Source organism: Cydia pomonella, chromosome 2, assembly GCF_033807575.1.
Source record: "Cydia pomonella isolate Wapato2018A chromosome 2, ilCydPomo1, whole genome shotgun sequence".
Taxonomy (NCBI): Eukaryota; Metazoa; Arthropoda; class Insecta; order Lepidoptera; family Tortricidae; genus Cydia; species Cydia pomonella.
Genome location: NC_084704.1, coordinates 16,358,721 through 16,382,109, shown reverse-complemented (window position 1 = coordinate 16,382,109; position 23,389 = coordinate 16,358,721). Strand labels below are relative to the sequence as shown.

Here is a 23,389-nt window from a genome sequence, read left to right as displayed (position 1 = left end):
TGTCCATGCTCGATTTATGTACCTATCCATGCTAAATTGCGGCTTTCTATCACTAACGATCAGGGAGTAAAGCTGCGGCCGGACGGACAGACGGACATAATGTTGATATGAATATATCTAGTTGGTTATGAATGGTAGTGTCATTAAAATTGTATTTAATGCAAAATGTACTTTTACCTCCAAACCTGTGAGTGTCAGGATGGCGGGTGTACATCAGCAAATGGAGCTGCGGTATACGTCAGGAGTTATTGCTAGCAATGTGCCAAATGTGCGCCAAAATTGGAGCAATGTGCTCTTTAAACTCCAGAGTTATTTAAGAAATTAATGACGCCCGCCATCCTGACGTCAGGTTGGCGGGTGCATCTCCAGTTCTAGTTAATGGCTGCCTACTCAAGGGTGAAAGTACTGCCTAAGGTTAGTGCTCGCAATGTGCTTCCACATGTATGAAGCACAATCAAATTCAGAGAACGGTTAAAGGGTAATATGGAATTGAATAAGTATATATATATATAGACGCCTGCTTATTTGAATTAGCGATATCACATCTTTATTGCAGGCAGTCGAGGCACACACAGAACATGCAGGCGCTTTACACAAAAAATGTTTTTGAAAAAAAACCGACTTCATTGAGGGAGACCGGTGAAAGAACGATTATTGTTGATTTTAGATTTCATACAATGAAATTAAAAAGACAGCGTCCTACGCCTAATTATGTATAAAAGCAGGTAACATGTTTTTTTTGCCACTGCACCCACTTTGACACATTTCAGATTAGCCCTATGGTTGAATGTATTTAAGATAAATTATTTCACACCATGCATGAAATAAAGCACCAGATAATTATTAAAAAAACTAACTGCCTATTTGCGAAGTTTGAAAATGGCAATTGCATGGCTCAAATTTTTACATTAACTATTAAACAACTAATATGGTCCAACTGTCAGGCCTAACAACATTCGGCTGAGTATTCAATGAAAGCACAATAGATGTAAGTACATACAATAATCAGTTTCACAAGCATAAAGAAAACCACATTAATTAATAGAATTTTACTATTAATTTAAATGCATAAATGCTACAAATATATTACACAAGACTTTAAAAAAAAAACAGAAACAGTACTGTTATTTAAAAATAAACTTAATTGAAAGTAATATAATTAGTCATGGAAACAAGGTACTGAGAAGTCGGTCTCATATTACATCATTGTACAGCATTCATGAGTTAATTGAATACAATAATGGCAAAGTATAATGTACTAAGTTTTCATCCAACGGTTTGTCCAAAATTTTCGAATAATTGAATAACTTACTACAGTATAAAATTTTAAATTAGAATTGAAATAAATGTAATATAAAATAAAATAATAAATAAATAAATTATAAATATGCGACCGACAATTACTCAGTAGTGTTGTTGGTTCAATGGCACTTTATATATTTATAAATTTAATTGTGTATAGTCCAATATGACATGATCTATATAATAATAATAAATATAACACGAACTACATCTAGGTGGGTGATACAAGCTATGTATAAGTACCATACTGAGTATGGCACTGTTGTCTGTATATGCAATATTTGGCTGAACTAATCATTGTTCTTTATAACCATCATGGCAAAACATATTTTTAGTTCCCAAATGATAAAAATCTTAGAATGCTTTCAGTTACATACATTTTACATTTCCATCATAATATGTCAACACTTTTACTTTTATACAAATATACTTTACAAATTACTCTTTTATATTTGTCTCATTATGAAAAGATAGGATGTCTGCTGCCAAATTACACATGTTACAAAGAGCAACAAAATCAATTGATATAGAGAGCGTGCATGAACTGTAGGAGGCAGCACAGGAGATGTCAGATTTTTGGCGCGAGGCGTAAATGTGATGTTTATTGTTCCGATGTAGCCCACAAGATGGCAGAACCTACTATGCACAAGAAAACACGTGACGTGTAAATGTACATGTTTATGGTTCCATTTCAGGCCACAAGATGGCAGACCCTCCAATGCGCACGGTCCCTATACTTGATAATGAATGAATGCATAGACCAAAACCAGTCATGAGCTCATCAAGTTACTATTCTAGAAATCATCGTTAGAGATCTGGAAAGCAGTCTTACTGCCATATCAAATGTGTAGGTATACAACTGTGATGATATTTCTTGTGTAAAAGTTTACACAACCAATTGATACACCTATAATTTTGGTGCTTACAGTTGTAACTCTAACTTCATAACATATCCACAAATATGTCTACAAATCCCATACTCATTAAAATAACTATTAAGCTATGACAAGTATTTCTGTGGTTTTAAAGGTTTATCATCATCACTGTCAGAGAAGCAAGCAGCAAAACCACTTTTTTCTCTAAAAGAGTCCTTATTAGATTGTCCAGTTTTGTTAAGAGATCTTCTTGCAACTCCATACTTTGATGATGATCTTTTCGTCTTTGAACTATCTTTTGCTTCATCTGGCACTGCATTGGCCACATTAACAGTTGCCACAGTACTTTCTTGTTCAGGAAAGTCACTACGAACATACACTGTGGGCTCTGTAAGTTTAGAATGCCTGCTTCTCCCACTTCTTGTTCTGGAAACTAGTTCTGTACTCTCCAGTCTGCTGGATTGATTAGTTGCAGTTCTCTTATCTGAACTTAGCTTGGGTTCGGTCTTCTCAGAGATTTCTACCATTAATACATCGGAGGAATTATTTTTGTGTCTCTTTGGATACCTGGACCCAGTTGTACTTGTTGACTGAAAAGATGTATTCAGGACACCATTTCTACTCTCACTATTAGTATTTACAAGTTTTTGCCCTTTTTTACTTTCCATAAACTTGAGTAAGGAGGTACTTTTATCAAGTTTCTTGGTTCTCGATTTTTTATCAACAGTTACAAGGTTGATAATATTCTGGGAAGAGTCAGTGCTGCAGTTCATAATGTTGGTTTTTGGATCGCCTGTAGCTTTGTTGATACTCACAATCAAAGATCGCTCTTCCTTGTGCCCACTATGCCTTGATTCTTTAGCCAAATTCCTACTTTGCTTACTTCTGACTTTTCCGGGAGTTTTTGAATTTATTTTCGTAGACTTTATATAGTTTGCTGTGAACCCAGAAACATCACTGAGATCATCAAATTGACCATTAATAACCCCATTGTTTGGTCTTGGGACTGATACAGCACATGTATTAACATTTAGTTCCCTGTGTGACATGTTTATTAATTTTGTATTCTCCTCAAACTTCCCTGTCTGACACTTGGATACGGTGGGATGATCATTGCCATTGGATGTGTCAAAGATATCAAGGGTACTGTTTAAATGGCTATTGTTGTTGACAGAAGACTGAACTTTTCTCAAGCTCCTCCTAAGATTTGATGTCACCTTCGGTGTTGATGTGACAACCTTATTTTTTTTATGCAGAGCTGCATGACTGCTCTTCTTTTGTGTTTTTGTTTTTTTGTTCTTCATCTGCACTGATGTTTTTTTTATATTAAAATCCACGTCAGATACAAGTGTCTCTGATTCATCACTGATCACTTCACACACGGGTTGAGGTGGTGCCTCAACATGAACATTTGTTTGGTCCAATATATCAGAGTCATCGTGCAAGACCACAAGTTTCTTTTTTTTCTTTTCGGGCTCTCCTTGATCTTCAGGGCTAGCCGAGTGAAGAGGAGCACGAGAACACTGTGGTTGCACACGCCGTAGGGGATTGTTGTAGCCGGCTAAGCACGGCGCGCGTTTAGTTACGATCCAATAAGTGATTTCGTCCATGTTGTTCATAAAGGGAGAGTCTGACACGACTCGTGGCAATGGCGCTCGGGGACAGGGCCGCGGCTCAGGGCGGCGGCGAGGTGAGGCGCTGACGCCTCCAGCGAGCATGGCGCCGCCTTCCAGAAGAGCGCCGGGAGCCAGCACTCGCCCAGGGCCCGCGCTGCGACCGCCAGGCCCGCCAACCCGCATCCCTCCGTCTCCGAACTTACGCTTGACCCCGCAGGCCCATGCCTGCGGTGTCGAAATGTCTTGTCCATTCTCAATATATCGATCACATTCCATAAACCTGCAAGCATAAACATATGGGTGAAGAAAGTCCAGGACGTTCGTAGACGCCAACAGTCCCTAGGGTAAATATGCAATACTCACTTTATTATACTTGTCTGTTTCGGCGAGGAGAGGTCCAGCTCCGGTTGAAACGGAATATTCCAATGAAGACAAATGTCATCACCGGGCGGCGGCGGAGCACCAGGCTACACTACGACGGTCACAATATACGATGTTGTTATGATTCTACGATAATTAAAATCATTAGAATGTCGAAATAAGTGGCACAACACTACGTTATATTACGAAACTATAAATTCCTATGTGTTTTAGATGCTTTTTCACTACGATTTGACGCAACAACAATGAGAAGGAAGATGGCGCCCTGATGGTGATGGATGTGTGGCTAGAAGTAAATAATAACAGCCGAGCGTCTTGACTTTTTTTTAACAAGTTATTTTTTTACGGGTATATCTTAAGAAAGTAATCCCTGACATTACACGTTAATAAAAAATAATGAATAGGACAAGATTTAAAAAAAACCAATCGAATTGCCAATCTGATTAGTCAATTAGATTGGCTACAATGCATAGACCTAGAATTTAGTTTTTCGTTTAAAGAGCTTTAGTCCAGTCCAGACGGGATGATCAAATTCGACCGATATGATCAGAATATAAATTGGTGTCAATCTCTACAAGAGTACAATAAGTATAGAGATGAGAAATGGTAGAGCCGGCAGATGACAGAACGATATGCTATGATATGTCCTCGTCACAATCTCTTTTTTGTAAGTCCCCACCGTAAATTGTAGTATGTTTTATGGCGGGCAACAAATAACCTGACCAAATTAAGTAAGCGGTTTTTGGTATCCACTACATATGTAGTCACGAATGTTAAAACGAGTTTTAATTTGGGACATTGCGTATGTTGTGTTGTGTCCCTCACGGGCGCACGCGTATTACACATCTATAGGATCCAGAGCAAAGAATATAATACTCACTATCCAGAGCAGGGATCGGAACCGGTTTTTTGCAAAAACATCGAAATAACCATATATTTCGGTTTATTTTATACTCTAAATGTAGGACTTAGTTGTGTTTTCAGATAACGACTTCGTATTAGTAGATTGCCTAATTAGAAATGAAGTAATTAACAAAGAACGAAAAAATACCGTTTTCGTTCCCATACAAAAAATACCGGTTTCCGATCCCTGATCCAGAGACTTGTACGCTTCGGTGATAGGATCCTACCCACAGACCTTTTTCCTCATTGATCCTAGCAGTGAAACGATGACAGTGACATTGACTGACACTCCAGTTGACAGTAGTATTAGTAGTAGTACGACTAGTACGCCATTTTCGCGCCATGTCTGTGTTGATTAAGTTGATTTTTTTCAATCAGGAATCAGGATTATTGTGAGGCGAAAGAGGACGCTGTATTACATTATCTTTTTACAGAAGATAATCATCTGTTTGTGTTGAATGTAGTTTTTCAACTGGTGAATACAATGAACGACCTCCAGTATATTATCGATAGACAATTTGGCATATGTACGTTGTGTTTAAATCGTTACAATAACAGGCATTATTTTATAAGGTTTTCTTATTCACGTTAACTTTGTAGGCAGCCGCTATAATTATGACAACGTGCTCAAGCGACTGGTGGTGGACGGTGCGGAGTGTTTTTACGGGCTGCAGCCTTCGAGTGCGGTTCCCGCAGCCTCACTCGATCAGCAGGACCCGCCAATCTTTGCATGCCGATTCTCTGAAGCTGCCGGCTATGAAAACATCTTGGCCTTAGCTAATGAAGACGGGAAAGTGGCTATTCAGGTATTATTTTTATCAACATCACTGTATCATAATCTGAAATTAATATTTTTTCCATGTATTTACTTTTTTTTATGTAAACAAGTCTTTTCTACTTACTTTTATTTAAATAGTTAATGAGATTGCCATGAGTTTATATTCACTTGTCATTTGATCCAAAAGGAATATCAGAAATTTACAACCGCAGTCAATAAGTCTAGCTTGTATTTCTAGAACATTCTCCAGAATCTGCAACATATGTATGGATTACTATAACAGTGTGTCACCTTCATTTCAATTGGTGTTTACAAGTTATTACAATGAAAGAAAATGTTATAAAATAAAAAAAATCCAACACTCAAAGATTGTGACTCAATGCTTAAATTACAATAGCAGCAAGCAAAAACTGAAATTTCATAATGATGATTGATAATTCAATATTATGCAGTAACCAGAAATCAGAGGCATATTTAAAGATTTTGTGCCCTGGGCCAGTTAGATTCACCGCATCATTAAGTGATGATAATGTATTTCATTTATATTGACTTTATATTGACTTGTCATTTGATATATGTCAATGTAAAATACATTATGTATTGTACATTGACATATATATAATATAAAAGCGGTGGTGGCCGAGTGGATATGACGTCCGACTTTCAATCCGGAGGTCGTGGGTTCAAATCCTGGCTTGTACCAATGAGTTTTTCGGAACTTATGTACGAAATATCATCTGATATTTACCACTAGCTTTTCAGTGAAGGAAAACATCGTGAGGAAACCTGCATACATCTGCGAAATAGTTGAAAGGTGTATGTGAAGTTCCCAATCCGCATTGGGCTAGCATGGGGACTATAGCCCGAGCCCTCTCGCGCATGAGAGGAGGCCTGTGCCCAGCAGTGGGACGTATAAGGGCTAAATTATTATATTATTTATATAATGTATTTCATTTAAGGAGAAAAAACCTTGTTTTGCCACCCCTTGCAGCCTGTTGCCCCAGGCCATGGCCCCATTGGCCTCAGGGCAAAGCCAGGAATATAAAGTGCTTTTTGTACAAAAAATTATTAAAATAATTGATGACATTCTGAGTTACTACCACATCCTCAGGATATTTGCTCCAAACCATCACTACTCCAGATGTTTCTTACCATGAAATCTTTGGCTTTCTAGCTTCACTTGATGACCACCTAGATGGGTGTTAACTTATACATCTGTTCTTTGAGTTTATAAAAAATGTATTGTACATTGACATATATCTAAGGATGGACCTTACAGGCACCAATAATGGTGCTAGTTTAGCAGTGTCACTTATGAGTTCCAGCCAATTGTGCAACTAGTTGTGACCACTTGCAAGCGTGATGCAAACTCATCAGCCAATCGCGTTGTGGCATTTGACTGCACGATTGGCTTGAATTTGTGTGTGTGACACCACTGTATTAGCTGCATTCTTATTGCCGGTAAGGCCTCTCCTGAGATATTTGTCAATGGTATTGTATGAAAGCTGGTACAGTTACGTCTGAAAATATTGATACGAAAAATGTGCTAAAAATATGTATACACTACCTCAATATATGGGCAATAAAGTCGTGTATACATACTTTTGACACTTTTCCTATCAATATTTTCAGACGACCGTATTGTAACAAAATAGGGAAATTGGGATATTTATTATTCTTGTGTTATCTTTCCTTTCTGGAATGCAGGTTTCTGACAATGCAGGTAAAATTAATTCAATTCTCGAAGCAACAAATTTCCAAATATTAAAGACATATCAAGCCAAAATGTAAGGTTGAGAGGAGACTCCAAAAAATTAATCAAACCTCCATGTGCTAGCAACTCTAGGCAACACTTCTTGCCAAATCGTGTAGTAAATGTGTGGAACTCTCAACCAGAGACTGTTGTTAGTGCACCGGGCCGAAACTTACGAAATGGTACTTCATACTTAACTATTTAACAAAGACCAAATGTTGTTGAACATGTAGGACAACAATAATACTGATTTATGGATACAGAGTTCAATTGGTTTATTAGAAAACATAATTCCCCTTATGAGGGCGCCACTAAACGGTCCATATAGTCTTAATATGTGTATAAAAGCGGTTTTATGATTTTTTTTCAACAATTTGAACAAGTATAAGATTTTTGGTTTTGGCGTCGAAAATAGTTAAAAAAAACCAAACCTTAGATTTCGACAAAAGAACATGTTTCGGTCGGACACTAATAATTTAACTGACGTGATGATAAGTAATAAAATTTGCTAAGCGCTGGTGGCCTAGCGGTAAGAGCGTGTGTCTTTCAATCCGGAGGTGGCGGGTTCAGACCCCGGCTCATACCAATGAGTTTTTCGGAACTTATGTATGAAATATCATTTGATATTTATCAGTAGCTTTTCGGCGAAGGAACACATCTTGAAGAAACCGCACTAATTCCAATAAGGCCTAGTTTACCCTCTGGGTTGGAAGGTTGGAAGTTGGAAGGAAGGTGGTGGCCGAGTGGATATGACGTCCGACTTTCAATCCGGAGGTCGTGGGTTCAAATCCTGGCTTGTACCAATGAGTTTTTCGGAACTTATGTACGAAATATCATCTGATATTTACCACTAGCTTTTCAGTGAAGGAAAACATCGTGAGGAAACCTGCATACATCTGCGAAATAGTTGAAAGGTGTATGTGAAGTTCCCAATCCGCATTGGGCTAGCATGGGGACTATAGCCCGAGCCCTCTCGCGCATGAGAGGAGGCCTGTGCCCAGCAGTGGGACGTATAAGGGCTAAATTATTATATTATTTATATAATGTATTTCATTTAAGGAGAAAAAACCTTGTTTTGTCACCCCTTGCAGCCTGTTGCCCCAGGCCATGGCCCCATTGGCCTCATGGCAAAGCCAGGAATATAAAGTGCTTTTTGTACAAAAAAATATTAAAATAATTGATGACATTCTGAGTTACTACCACATCCTCAGGATATTTGCTCCAAACCATCACTACTCCAGATGTTTCTTACCATGAAATCTTTGGCTTTCTAGCTTCACTTGATGACCACCTAGATGGGTGTTAACTTATACATCTGTTCTTTGAGTTTATAAAAAATGTATTGTACATTGACATATATCTAAGGATGGACCTTACAGGCACCAATAATGGTGCTAGTTTAGCAGTGTCACTTATGAGTTCCAGCCAATTGTGCAACTAGTTGTGACCACTTGCAAGCGTGATGCAAACTCATCAGCCAATCGCGTTGTGGCATTTGACTGCACGATTGGCTTGAATTTGTGTGTGTGACACCACTGTATTAGCTGCATTCTTATTGCCAGTAAGGCCTCTCCTGAGATATTTGTCAATGGTATTGTATGAAAGCTGGTACAGTTACGTCTGAAAATATTGATACGAAAAATGTGCTAAAAATATGTATACACTACCTCAATATATGGCCAATAAAGTCGTGTATACATATTTTTGACACTTTTCCTATCAATATTTTCAGACGACCGTATTGTAACAAAATAGGGAAATTGGGATATTTATTATTCTTGTGTTATCTTTCCTTTCTGGAATGCAGGTTTCTGACAATGCAGGTAAAATTAATTCAATTCTCGAAGCAACAAATTTCCAAATATTAAAGACCTTTACATATCAAGCCAAAATGTAAGGTTGAGAGGAGACTCCAAAAAATTAATCAAACCTCCATGTGCTAGCAACTCTAGGCAACACTTCTTGCCAAAACGTGTAGTAAATGTGTGGAACTCTCAACCAGAGACTGTTGTTAGTGCACCGGGCCGAAACTTACGAAATGGTACTTCATACTTAACTTTTTAACAAAGACCAAATGTTGTTGAACATGTAGGACAACAATAATACTGATTTATGGATACAGAGTTCAATTGGTTTATTAGAAAACATAATTCCCCTTATGAGGGCGCCACTAAACGGTCCATATAGTCTTAATATGTGTATAAAAGCGGTTTTATGATTTTTTTTCAACAATTTGAACAAGTATAAGATTTTTGGTTTTGGTTTTGGCGTCCAAAATAGATAAAAAAACCAAACCTTAGATTTCGACAAAAGAACATGTTTCGGTCGGACACTAATAATTTAACTGACGTGATGATAAGTAATAAAATTTGCTAAGCGCTGGTGGCCTAGCGGTAAGAGCGTGTGTCTTTCAATCCGGAGGTGGCGGGTTCAGACCCCGGCTCATACCAACGAGTTTTTCGGAACTTATGTATGAAATATCATTTGATATTTATCAGTAGCTTTTCGGCGAAGGAACACATCTTGAAGAAACCGCACTAATTCCAATAAGGCCTAGTTTACCCTCTGGGTTGGAAGGTCAGATGGCAGTCGCTTTCGTAAAAACTAGTGCCTACGCCAATTCTGGGGATTAGATGTCAAACGGACCCCAGGCTCCCATGAGCCATGGCAAAATGCCGGGACAACGCGAGGAAGAAGATGATAATTAAATTTCTATTTTTATAAGATTTTGAATGTAAACTATGTTTACAAGGTTAATTTAGGATTGTGTTGTGACAATAAAGTCCACAACATGCCTATTATCTCTGATTATAATTTCTATCTACTCATGTTGCAGGATACGTCAAAGATAAGCTTCACAGGAGCCCTAGAAAGCTTCCAGTGCCACAACAATGCCGTGTTTGACTTGGCCTGGGCGCCGCGCTCCCTCAGCTTTGTTACTGTCTCAGGTAAGATTTTTTTTATTGTGGTACTCCATAACCTAGGTGCTATTGACTTTGCTAGGTGCTATTATATTTATGGTGTTACAAGCCTTGAGTTCTTTTAGTATCAGTTACCACTGGAACAAAAAAATTGTGTATGTTTACAGCTTGATTTTGAGTAAATTTACAAACATAGTCAATTTCTCATGCTAACCTCCATCATGCAACAATTATGACCATATGAAGAGACAATACTTAACAACAAGAAAGATGGTATGTTGACTGAACTGCCAGACGTCTGGATTTAGTAATATATTTAGTACTTATATCAAAAAGGAGCAAAACAGAGGGGCACCTTTTGCCAGGGCTAGCTATAAAGAAAGATATAAATCATAATAGTGGAAAGAATTCTGCAGAACAATGATGAAATGAGACTGCAAATCATGTATCTAACAAAATCAATTCTTATTTTCCAGGAGATCATACAGCCAGTTTGTGGGATGTGGCAGAGAGCACTCCAAAGCGTGTCCTTGTATTCTCCAACCACACACGCTCTGTCAAGACAGCTGTTTTCCGCCCTAACGAGCCCTCGGTTTTTGCGACGGGGGCTCGAGATGGACACATCCTTGTATGGGATGTAAGATGCGGGCAACCCGCTGTTGTCGTTAAACCCGACAACTGCCTCATGAACTGCCACTCCTCATTCACACCAAAAACACCAGGTTCACATACTAAAAGGCCCCGACTTGATAACCATAGGTCCATCAGCATCACTGGTCTAGTTTTTCAAGACGACACGACCCTAATATCATGCGGCGAATGCGACGGTAACATCAAAGTGTGGGATTTAAGAAAGAATTATACTATTTATAAAAGAGAACCACTACCAAAACATTCTATACCATATTGTGGAAGTTCGACAAAGAATGGTTACACAAATCTCATAATTGACGATGCTAGGATGAGACTCTACGCGAGCTGCATGGATAATGTAATTTACTGCTTTAATATTTCAACGTATAATTCCCTGCCAGAGCAAAGGTACGTCGGCCATGAAAATAGCACATTTTACATCAAAACTAGTCTTAGCCCTGACAGTATGTATTTAGTTTCTGGCAGTAGCGATAAGAACGCTTACATTTGGAACATAAAATATTCTGAGCCGGTTGTAAAGTTGGTTGGGCACTGGGCCGAGGTCACATGCGCTGCGTGGTGCCACAAGGGCGACATGAAGATCGTCACTTGCAGCGACGACGCAAGGCACAAGATCTGGAGAATAGGGAAAGAGTTTGTATCAGATCATGAACGGAACATGGAACTGAAGGGGCACGCCGAGGTCGTCCCAAGGACTGACATAACCAGTCTACCAAAGTGGGGCACTCTGGACCGAACACCCAGCTCATTAAAGCGGAAATTGGTGACAACTCCAGGCTCATACAGCTCTAAACGCATGCGTTCAGACAGTACTTCTGTAAAGAAAACTAAGAGATGTCTAACAGATCTGATGAACGCTTCTAGAGAGGCAGATGATGCCGAAATCCTAGTTAAACGGTTAAAGCTAGATATGGTCCCTGAGGATGACGAGCCGAAGTTGCTTCCTGCCGGCATTAAGAGGCACAGTGATGTGTTAGACAACACCAGTCCTGTCCACTTATCCTTTGATTCAGGTCAAATGTCAAGTGATTGGAACTATATAGCACCGAAAGCTGGAACTTCATTTATGACACCCACCAAAAACTATGAAAAGAAGGTATGCAGGAAACTGTCTCCGAAATCACCTAAAACTATTACGCCACCTTCAATGCCTAGTTGTTCACCAGTAAGTGTTTCTCCAACTAAACTTAGAATAATAAGTTTCAACACTCCCACTAAAAATTTACCTAATTTTGTGCTTGATGGAGAGGCGCCACATTTAAGACTGATGTCACCTGTTAAGAAAAAACAGGACACCACTAACTGGCTCACACGTATCGTGCGAGAAAAAAAAGGAAGAAATGGCAATCAGGAAGCACTCGAAAAAGACGTCGTTGCGCCGCTTAGTCCTAAAGAGAATATACCTGTTAGAAGGAATTCTGTAACAGAAAAAACACCCAAATCTGGCAAAAAATCTAGAACACTGTTGACATACTTCTCAGTTGCCAATAAAGGCAAATAAACTATTACATATCATACACAAATTCTGTGATGCATTTCTTCGCAGAGATGCCAAGTTGAATATGTGTGAAAAATTATTAGAAAAGGTTGCGATCGATAGACAGGCCCCACTTTTAAGACTAATAATTTATTACCGAGCTGTATAAATATAATTGCCATCTGTATTGGTCTCGAAGTCGCATGAGCGTGTTCCTAGTAAAGTGGTTGAGCCTAATGCAAGCAGCTGAGTATTGATTAAATTAAGTCACTTAGAATTAAGGGCAAGTTCCTGGAGCTTATGGGCGAATTTAAATATTTTGATTTTGAAACTGACTATTTTTCTCTGACCGTATTATATATATAAATGAAAAAATACTTAGAGCCCTATTTAAAGTGGAGTTCAATATACATTGCAAATAATGTAAATAAATACGACAAATTTTGTTAGCATTTGCCATATAACCTAACAATGTTACGAAGGCTGTTTTCACTGCAATATTTATGGTTAAGTAAGAGGAGACATGGGGGGTAATTAGGGTTCCGTAGCCAAATGGCAAAAAACGGAACCCTTATAGATTCGTCATGTCCGTCTGTCTGTCCGATTCTGTCACAGCCTCTTTTTTTTCCATACGAACGTTCACGACATTTTCCTCCCTTGATTTTGGCCCTAGATGATTTTTTTATACGAGTTCAATATTACCAGTAGCTGTGTCTGTACGTTTAGATTATTTGATATTGTTATTTTTATAAGAGCCAAGTTGCTAAAAAGCTCTAAATACGGCCAAATATTGCGCCGTAAACAGACGCCTAGCATACAAAATCGGCAACAATCCTTATCACACTAATTTTAGGAGCCGCCTCCTTCAGCGCGACGAAGATATTCACCTAAAGTTCTCAAATCTGAGAATATTTTAACTAAAAAAACGACCAACAGCATGTCGGGCCATGCTAACTGTAGGGTTCCGTAGTTATTCGTCTGTCACAATAATGCTGCTTTGAACAGAAGTATATTAGTATGCATCATGTACAGTCGCAAAAGGAAGTACCTTGCCGGCGCTTTGTACTAATAGAGCAAGATCCCAGAGCCACCAGACCTTACTTATTTTCTCATGACTAAAATGTATGGGACAAATGGCCGTCGGGCCAATATAGCAAGTATGCAGACATTAAAAGTACATACTATACTATACTATCCCATACATTTTATTCATGAGAAAATAAGTAAGGTCTGGCGGCTGTGGGATCTTGGACTATAAGAAGGAAGACTTTATGCAATAACTCTAAAACGGCTTAACCGATCATGGTCGCTATAGTTTTCGTTGGAAGTATTTACTAAGCGTTACTTTTACGATTTTTTTCATATTTTTTGGATCCAAGGTTCAAAAGTTAGACTATACACTTTTTTTTTCTTTCGGACGAATTATTTCGGAAAATTTAAGTTTGTTGAAAAATAGTTGTTGGAGACCCCTATTCGTTTTTAAAGACCTATTCAACGACACCCCACACCATAGGGTTAAACATATATTTTTATACCACATTGCAGTTTTCTAGCACTAAGATCACGGAGCAAAGCCGCGGAAAGACAACCCGACATAAAGGGTTACTTACGAAACTAGGCAAGGGTTCCTTGTACTAACGAACGTACTGTAGACTACAAACCCCTAAACCCGAAAGATTTAAGTTTAAGTATACACTGCTCATAAGATCATAGTTGTACTTTAAAAGTGCGAGAAAACGAAGTAACGGACGTAAATTGATTTGTTTACATTACAATTTCTATTGAACTCCACTTTAGTTGTTAAGCTACTGTTATGGATCTGTCAGCTGTCAAGTCGGTGACATTTCTGGCCAAGTCAATTTTATATTATAATAACTAGTTGTGCAAAGCAAATAAATGCTGACCCGCTTGGAAGACTTGGGTATTTTAGAATCAAAATCAAACCCGGAAGTTCTAAGCCCCCTTATATACGTAATGAACTGATATTGTGATTTAAGCTTAATGAGTGAGAGATCTTTTTAGTTATAAGCAAACATTTTATTGAGGAACGTAAATGAATATTTAAGAATTGTAGTTTACTATTTTAGCGCATAGAATGGATTCTCAGTATGTAGGTATGAATGTATGTAAAAAAAAATTTTGTATCACAGCGGAAGTTATACAGGCTGATTGAGGAGACGTGAGCAGGATCAAGCCTGCGCATTCAATAAGTTATATGCAACTATTTCGTACCCGTATTCGTAAGATTAACGTTAATTTATTTTCTACTGTCCAGAAAAAAAGTTTGAATGTATTCGCGAAATTCATGGTCCCCCTACAATTAGAATACTTCCGCCAAAAACCCATACTCTTTTGTTTTATTCATGAAAAGTGTCAAATTGAATGTCATCAAAGTTACTTTTGAAACATCTTATCTGGGTCAAGTGTAACATTTTAAATTTGCCTATTTGTTAATAACATAATAACCATTGTGCTGTCATAACGATTAAAGAGGTTTTATCTTTATTAAATATGTGTTGTAACTTACAACTTGTAAGGTGTCCATGAATATAGATGATTAAATTTGTCCTTACCAAAATGTTAAAAACAGGAAGTGTGATTGTTTTACTTAAATATGATGGTGAATGATCAATTAACATTATGTTGGCTTAGTCCTGCTCACGTCTTATGAATCACCCTGTATATCGTTTTTGTATAACTCTATTGTCTGTACATATGCTTACGGCCAAAGAGAATTTGAAATAGAGTTGGATTATCAAAGAAAACTTTGTAGCCACAGTAAAATTATTGCCATCTTTCGACGGGACTCCCTGTGTTGGCATAACAACTTTTGTCATATTTTTACTTGTCATAACACTTTGTGCATAAAATTATAAGTCATAAAAATCTTTAGTCAGAATTATTCCTGAGCATAACAAGGTTTCTATCATAAATGAGTTATGTCATAATTTTCATAGTCATTAATTTAATTCGCATAAAATTTTAAGTCATCTGCTTGATATCCGTAATTGTTTTTTGTTCGAAGTATTGCAGTGCATAGTATTAATATAGACATAAAAAAACCGGGCAAATGCGAGTCGGACTCGCGCACGAAGGGTTCCGTACCATTATTTATAAAAACGGCAAAAAGATATGTTTGTTGTATGGGAGCCCCCTTTAAATATTTATTTTATTCTGTTTTTAGTATTTGTTGTTGCAGCGGCAACAGAAATACATTATCTGTGAAAATTTCAACTGTCTACCTATCACGGTTCATCAGATACAGCCTGGTGACAGACGGACGGACAGCGAAGTCTCAGTAATAGGGTCCCGTTTGGCCCTTTGGGTACGGAACCCTAAAAAATTAAGACATATTTAGTGGACATATGTTGTTTTTTATACATGTTACAAAGAATACAAAGCATAAATAATAAATATGTATGGTTGTGAGCAACCTATGAAGCAAATATTTCTTTACTCATAATCATAACCACACAAAGACCGTATAAAGGAGGAGATCGAAGGAGAGGAGCCCCTTCCAGTAGGAGAAACGGATTTATAAAATAATCTAATAGATATATTATTCAAATAGTAGGTAGGTGGCCGAGGGGCAAACCACGCAGAAATAGGAGCCCCGCGTGAGTGGGGCTCCGTCCAATTTATGTGTTCAGACGGAGATTAGGGAAAAGGTTTTTAGGAGGGTATATATACGGCTAACAATAGCTAATTATGCCTTAAACCATTAAGGTTGAAAATTATTATGCTACAAAACGTTATCCGTGAAAACATTATAAGTATCGATAAATATGATTTTAACTGGTATGTCATTTCATTCATTATTATTAAAACCTATATGCGCAAAAAATATATGACAGTATGTCATCAAATATTATGGCTAAAAATGTATGACAAAATATAATATGCTTTTTCATTTGTATGCGCTATGATGATTATGACACAAGTTGTTATGCGTATCAAAGATATGACTTGAAACTTGTATGCCACCCAATATGGACCGTCTTTGACTGCCCCCATTTGACTTTGATCCTTATTCTTTCGCTGTGTTAATTAGTTGAATATCAAAAAGTGGCGCCATCTAATAGATTAGCGGCATCGTTTTGAGCCATGGATCGAAGTCAAATGGCGTTCAAAAGTTTTAATCATGTGTCTAAAGATGGCAGTAAATTTACTGTGGCTATAAGTTTATTTGTCAATTCACCTCTATTTCAAATTCTCTGCTATGGCGTAGATATCTACGAGTACGGCATTTACTTGTAACGGAGATATGTTTTATCAATGTGGTAAATGACAGTAAACTAGATTTTCCTCAGGAGTATGTATAACACGAACAGGATGCCTAGCCAACATGCCAATCGTTTACGCTCCGTGGCGAATGAAACTCAACTGTCTCTATGGGAGAATGATAGATATGACTACGCTATGCTACGGAGCGTAAACGATTGGCATGTTGGCTAGGCACCCTGTAATTATGAGATGATTTTTTTGCACTAGAATAGTTTATAATCGTACTAAGAGTTTATTAATAGTGTAACATGGAGTCTAGTGATGAATTTGTTTTTTTTTAAAGAATAAATATGTTCGAAATATCAGTTCTACATATTGACATCTTTCTTTGTGAATTTTTGAGATTTTACATACATTAAACTGAATATCCTTATTACAGAGTTGTTTTAATTTAATTAAACATCAATAATTGTTCAACCAATCACGTAACTATGGCTAACGTATTAGTTGAATTGAAACAGATGTCGAATATAACGGGTAGAATAAAACAGCAATTAAGATGTGCCATTGCTCACTCTTTATTACGCTTGTTAATTCAATATATAAAAACAAAATAATTTATTGTAAAATATCACTGATTGCTCCGCGGGCCCCACGGACTGCCCGGTAGACCAAGCTTGAAAACATGAACCTTCCTCTATGAAAACCTTTATTGTTATAAACTTAAGGTTCAAAATTAAGAAAACCATAGTAGATATGTACCGGTACCTGATATTATTTTTATTACAGAGGTTTTAAATTCTTTTTCAATATGAGTGAAGCCCAGGGTGTCCACCCGTAAATTGATTAGCTCTACCAAACAGTCTTCGCTATATACCGACAAATACTGTCTACGGCGTAGCACTTCGTAGCAAAATTATACAGTAAGTAATTTATCAGCAGATTGATAATTAGGGGTAAGTAAATAAGTACTGAATAATTATATAAACTAAGTACTGGTTGTTTTAGTGTATTCCCATTTGTTCCTGCCGCCATACATGAGGCGGCGACAGATGGGAATGATTCATTATCTGTGGCCGGTAGGGACAAATGGTAATACACCTTTATTTTGCACTATAACATCTGAAAAACTAGAACAGGTGGTTACTCTGGGACATTTTTAGAGTTATCAGGCAACGATAATTATAATTATTTTAAATGAACTTGAACAAAAAATACACAGTCCATCAATATCCATACAAAATCTACTTTACTCATCACATGATTGGTACAAACAAGGTTTCCGATATTAATGACAGTCTCGGAATGGGTACAAATGTTATGTTAATTAACACATCGTACACCGTATCATAAAATCCACCTGCCTGTCACGTTCTAACAAGTAAGTAAGTGCGAAAGTGACGGGCATAGTGACAAGTGATAAAAATGGAACCATGCTGCCACCGCAGTTCTTCATGACTGATTGATTAATACCGGAAACTGAACTTTCGACACAAAGCCATCCGGATGTAACATCACCGCAGACCTATAGCTAAATGTTCCCCTATTTCTCTAAAAATGGCATGATATCAGGGGAAAATTTTATTTCTCTCGTCCCACGTACCGTACCCTATGCATCTACATCATTGCATTTTGAAGGCGTTAAGGGTGTACAGATAATTTAAAAAAAAGTTGACAAAGTATTCTCGACATTTGTTTCCCACATATTTTAAAGACAAGTGTGTAGGTTGATGTTTGAAACCACTTGCAGCAAAATTGTCATCACGGATAACTTATGTACGTTACACTAAGTTCACGACCAGACGCCTTTAAATTCTTGAATTAAATGACATAACTAAAAGGGCCCACGGTAGGGCTTCTGCGCTAAGGCTCATGCGGCACAACATGGTGCTACAACGGTGGCAATGCCGCAGGCGTTATTATATCTATTCATATATAATATAATGACAGCTTAGAAGGTATCTAAAGCTAAAATCGAGCGCCGAGCATCAGTGGAACATTAAAATTCCCATTAGGTAAAGCTTGGCAGCAAGTGTACTAGCTTGAGATACTTCGTAAACATAGTTACGAGATTTGTAATTTCTGTTTGTTTATTTTTCATAACAAAAGTAATTACAAGTCTCGACAATCAAAATTAATAATTACCGCGACAAACTAATCATAGTGACGTGGTTACTATATGGTTATTTTAAAATAGGTAATAGGTTTTTTTCAATTTTTCCTTTAATATAAAATTTGAAGTATGTGGTACGCACATCACATATGTGTCATTTTATCAAGTCGAAGTCTACCTGTAGGAGATGCTAGAGTCAATCATAAATTGCGATGGACTAAAAAAACAACACAAAAAACTTATAAATGTCGCATGCGGCACTGGCTCACGCCTCCGTGGAAGCACCATTCCGAACGAAAGAGGCATCGTAACAAATATTGTCAGTAATGCGCGATTAAACAACACAAAAAGTTAAATTCAAGAGCTGGCTTCTGCCTTAAAATTTGTTATACCTACTACATCTATGTATGCTTATTCTACCTTACATCTATACATACAATCTTCTTCCAAGCGATTTTAAAAAAGTCTTAGTACTTTATTTTAATCGTAGGTATTAATTTGTTAAATTGTCTTTATCGTTAAGTTCACTGAATCCACTTGCACCATTTTAATCCCGTTCAACACAACGAGTAACGAAAAGTTTAGCCCTGCTAAATAAAACTACTATAATATACAACTAGAATACAATACAACCGACATAACTTGTACGACGAGCTTGCGCCTGGCTCATACTGCCCCGTTGCTATAGGTAAGCACTCCAATTTTTGATATAGTCTATTTCTTTAGGTATTTAACAAAATAAGGTATTTGATGGAGCAAGAATACTCTTAATGTCAATTTAACTCCATGTGTCAAAACTTACAGAAGTTTTACTACGATATATTACTTACTCAACGTAACAACAAAGCTGTTATATGTATAATCGTGCTATTTGGTTATAGGAATATATCGGGATGATTTGATTAATCAATAGTAATTTAGTTTTGTAATATTTGCTATTACTTCGCCCTAGTAAAGAACCTAAAACGAGACGGAATATTTAGCCATGTGAGGGTAGATGAAAACATTACACGATTAAACGAAATCGGTTCATACCAGAACGATTAGGAATAGATCCAGGCAGTTTTCAATTTGCTTGGTTAACTGATAAATGTCAAGTACCTGAAAATGTATACTATAACCTGTAACGATTTTCGTACTTTTTAACGGAACATAATCGCGCGTAGGTACTTACTTTTTCCAGAGCTTGAAATTGCGCTCTTGGTCGCAGGCGAACTTGCGAATTGTACCAAGTTGCAGCTAGATTATGTCGGTACTATCAGCATGTTCTAGCTGCGCGGGTTGTTCCAACCACTTTCTACTACTGTACGGATTTCCGGTCTAATTGGTCTTGATGATTTTCTTTCGCGCTAGGGTTGTTCGTTGAAAATATTAATAAATTTATTATTACGTGATTAAGTTCCGTTTACGTGATAGATAAGTACCTATTGAACAATATTTTATAAGAGCCCAGTCATTTATTTAATTAGGTTCTGAAAATGGCCCTAAACGATTTGGCGCAAACTCGTCCTCCCATACAATTGACATTTTATTTTGATTAAAATATTATAAAATCTATGTAGGAGCCACGCGCGTCACCCGCGTCAAGCAGAAAAGATATCCGCTGCGAGCGAAGATTAGGCCGTGGCTCGAGATCAAATCATTAAAAATTTAAGGGTCCTTAATTAAAAAAACGGCTGTCCATCTAATTTAAACAATAAAATGTACTTTATTACCGTGATAACTTCAGGTATGGTCTGTCTTGTAAATCAGAGGAACAGCCGTAGTTTAACTGACAGACTCTTCAGTCCCGAGATACCATTCTATCACAACTCGTAACAAAAATATTTTTTGGATGTAGCTAGCAATGGCATCGCTAAATTAAAAATTAAATAAATCTTTGTAATAGTCTCGCGCGGAAGATCCAGTCTATTCGGTGGCATTATAAGATCATATGTAAGCACAGAAGCTATATTATTGTAATATGGCCCTACTCAAAAGTACAAATTCATTAATTGTGCAATGCACGTAAACAAGTTTGAATACACGATAGATATACTAGAGTTAGTAGTTAGAGATACTGTCTACAACAGAGTCATAACAACGACTGTAGGCTTAGCACAGGAGCGCCGCGAAAATATCTCGCGGGCGGGATACTGTCGTGGCGCTCCTGTGCTAAGCCTACCGATATGTTCCGCGTCTACATATAGCGTATCGTATAGGATATAAATTAAGATGCTGCAAAGTCTGATTTAATACGAGAATTTTATAATGTCACTAAGGAAATAATGGTTGACATCTTCACTTAATAAGCCGTCTCCTAATACTCATAATGTAACTTCGGGTACAAATAATACGAGCTATGTATAAGGTAAGCAGCATATTGATCAGATATGACTGTGACCTTCTTATTCTTTTAAAATATGGCTTCCATCAAATCTATGATGATTTTGCCAATGTCAAGTTTCGTCGTAAGTTTTAAGTGTGCTCGTAGACGTAGAGCATGACGTTGTTCAGTGGTTGTTTTTAGTAAAGAGATAGAAGGATTTGCTAAAAGCCACGATAGATTACCGTGTGTTGATGAAACATGGTTAAACGCGTTTCAAGATTAGTTTTTCATTAGCTGCACACTTCCACGATAGTTCACTGAATAATAAGCTATCAATATTACACTTTAAATTAAACAACATGAATGAGCAAAACATAAAAAAATATTCTCGAGACGTCTTCGCCATCTTGAATCTCAACGACAACATGACTGTGACCTACATATTATTTTATAGTGTCACCGCGTCTAATACAAACGTTCAAATCATTGTAACAGTGTCAACACAACGTTCAAAAACAGTATATATCTCAAAAATACTACTTAATGTGACGGTCGTACATACGATATATCTGTAAGAGGCGCCACCGGATCCGACGCGACGCATGACTCTACATAAATACACGAAATTAGGATCAAAGTAGGTACTCTTACTATCATCAACTAAAATGTTAATGCCCCAACACGTATAGTCTAACAACTTGTATTTACACGACCAAAGCATGCCACAGGAAGCATCGTATTTCTCTTTGAGAAATAGGATTATTCGAGACTCAATAACGGCACAACTTGTAAGTCATGTCGAACAGTTACGACACGTATCTAAACACCTCTACCCCCAAAAACGTAATGTAGTAGAAACGTACGATTCGAAGTAACACTTGTTGTATGTTCACCTATGTGAAACACGAGTCTTAGGTATATGTAAAGAAATAGAAAAGAACTGCAGCCGTACCAAGCGGCGCGCGGTATAAAATGGCAAACGGTTCGCCCAGCGCACCCGCGTCGCGTCGGATCCGCCCCGCCCGTCTAGTACATACAAGCGTTACAATATTAAAGTCTTTCGTTATTTTGTACTGTATCATTATTGAGTGCAAAAGGAACGTCAGCAATAAAAAGATCAAAATGTCGTGTACAGTTATCAATGATATGGAACGGTGCTGGGATATCTAGGGCCGGCTGCGGGCCCGGCAGCGGCTCCGGGCGGCCACCGCCGCCGCCGCCGCCGCGGGGCGGCCGGGGGGCACGGCTCACTGCAACAGGACAATAATACACTCAGTCACATATATTACTTCGTAAAGCCGGGCACTAAGAATGGTGCCAGCACTGCTGGCAGCAGAATGGTGTCACTGAGGCCGCTGTGAACGAATGCGAGCCAAGCGGGCAGTCCAACGCAACTAGTTGCGATCAATCGCAAGCGTGATGCGAACTCATCAACCAATCGCGTTGTATCATTCCACCGAGACACACCAAACGAGAATGTTCGGTCGGAACAGCAACCCACAAATGGGCCTATCTTTACTTTAGAAATCTTTGAATACAGTACATATAACGGGTGATAACAAAAAATTAGAATTATTTTAGAGCTGTGAAAAAATACTCATATAACTTTTTAGGATAAGTATATTGTTATTATTAGGCAATAATATACATAATAATTATTTACAATAACATTAATGGATGTTAGAATAGGGCCCGTCGTCAGCTTTTTGACGTAGTTTAGACACCGTTATTATCCATTTTTGGAAAACAAGTCTTTGTCATTTTTATTAACTGGGCACAATTTTCAGCTCTCCAATAATTTTTATAAGTACACTCAACTACTCAAACAGCCAAAAAAACTATCAATCAGCCGACATTGTGGAAGGTTTGTGGGATTTCGGACTTTCTTACATACAAATGGTATTGTTATTGGAGTCCAAGAATTGTGATGTATGTCTGCTCAAACTTGTCCATAATACTTGTGGTTTGATATTGCCTGGTATTGTAGAATTATTGCTAGTATAGTATCAACCATTTCCAGGTATATCAGTTTTGCTAAAAGGAAAATAACTTTTATCATCCAAACTGAATGATTTCCCTTTGTG

The 23,389-nt window shown here is 37.7% G+C and overlaps 3 protein-coding genes across 4 annotated transcripts in view; 1 reads left to right on the top strand and 2 right to left on the bottom strand.

The window, feature by feature from the left end:
• Nucleotides 1-1,034: 1,034 nt before the first annotated feature.
• Nucleotides 1,035-4,644, bottom strand: LOC133534511 (uncharacterized). The gene is made up of 2 exons (XM_061873666.1): nt 4,157-4,644; nt 1,035-4,073 (listed from the first exon to the last, which is right to left on the bottom strand). The coding sequence occupies exon 2, from the start codon at nt 4,067-4,069 to the stop codon at nt 2,303-2,305; it is 1,767 nt and encodes a 588-aa protein (XP_061729650.1). The 5' UTR covers nt 4,070-4,073; nt 4,157-4,644; the 3' UTR covers nt 1,035-2,302.
• A 403-nt stretch (nt 4,645-5,047) lies between these two features.
• LOC133534510 (protein lethal(2)denticleless) lies at nt 5,048-14,576 on the top strand. Its single transcript, XM_061873665.1, has 4 exons — nt 5,048-5,604; nt 5,678-5,883; nt 10,445-10,556; nt 11,006-14,576. The coding sequence occupies exons 1-4, from the start codon at nt 5,562-5,564 to the stop codon at nt 12,682-12,684; spliced, it is 2,040 nt and encodes a 679-aa protein (XP_061729649.1). The 5' UTR covers nt 5,048-5,561; the 3' UTR covers nt 12,685-14,576.
• A 2,862-nt stretch (nt 14,577-17,438) lies between these two features.
• The window catches only part of LOC133534514 (uncharacterized), a 91,441-nt gene continuing 85,490 nt past the window's right edge, over nt 17,439-23,389 (bottom strand). For both annotated transcript variants that reach the window (XM_061873672.1, XM_061873671.1), the window contains one exon: nt 17,439-22,555. The gene's annotated coding sequence lies outside the window, so the exon portion shown is untranslated. The remainder of the gene's footprint in view (nt 22,556-23,389) is intronic.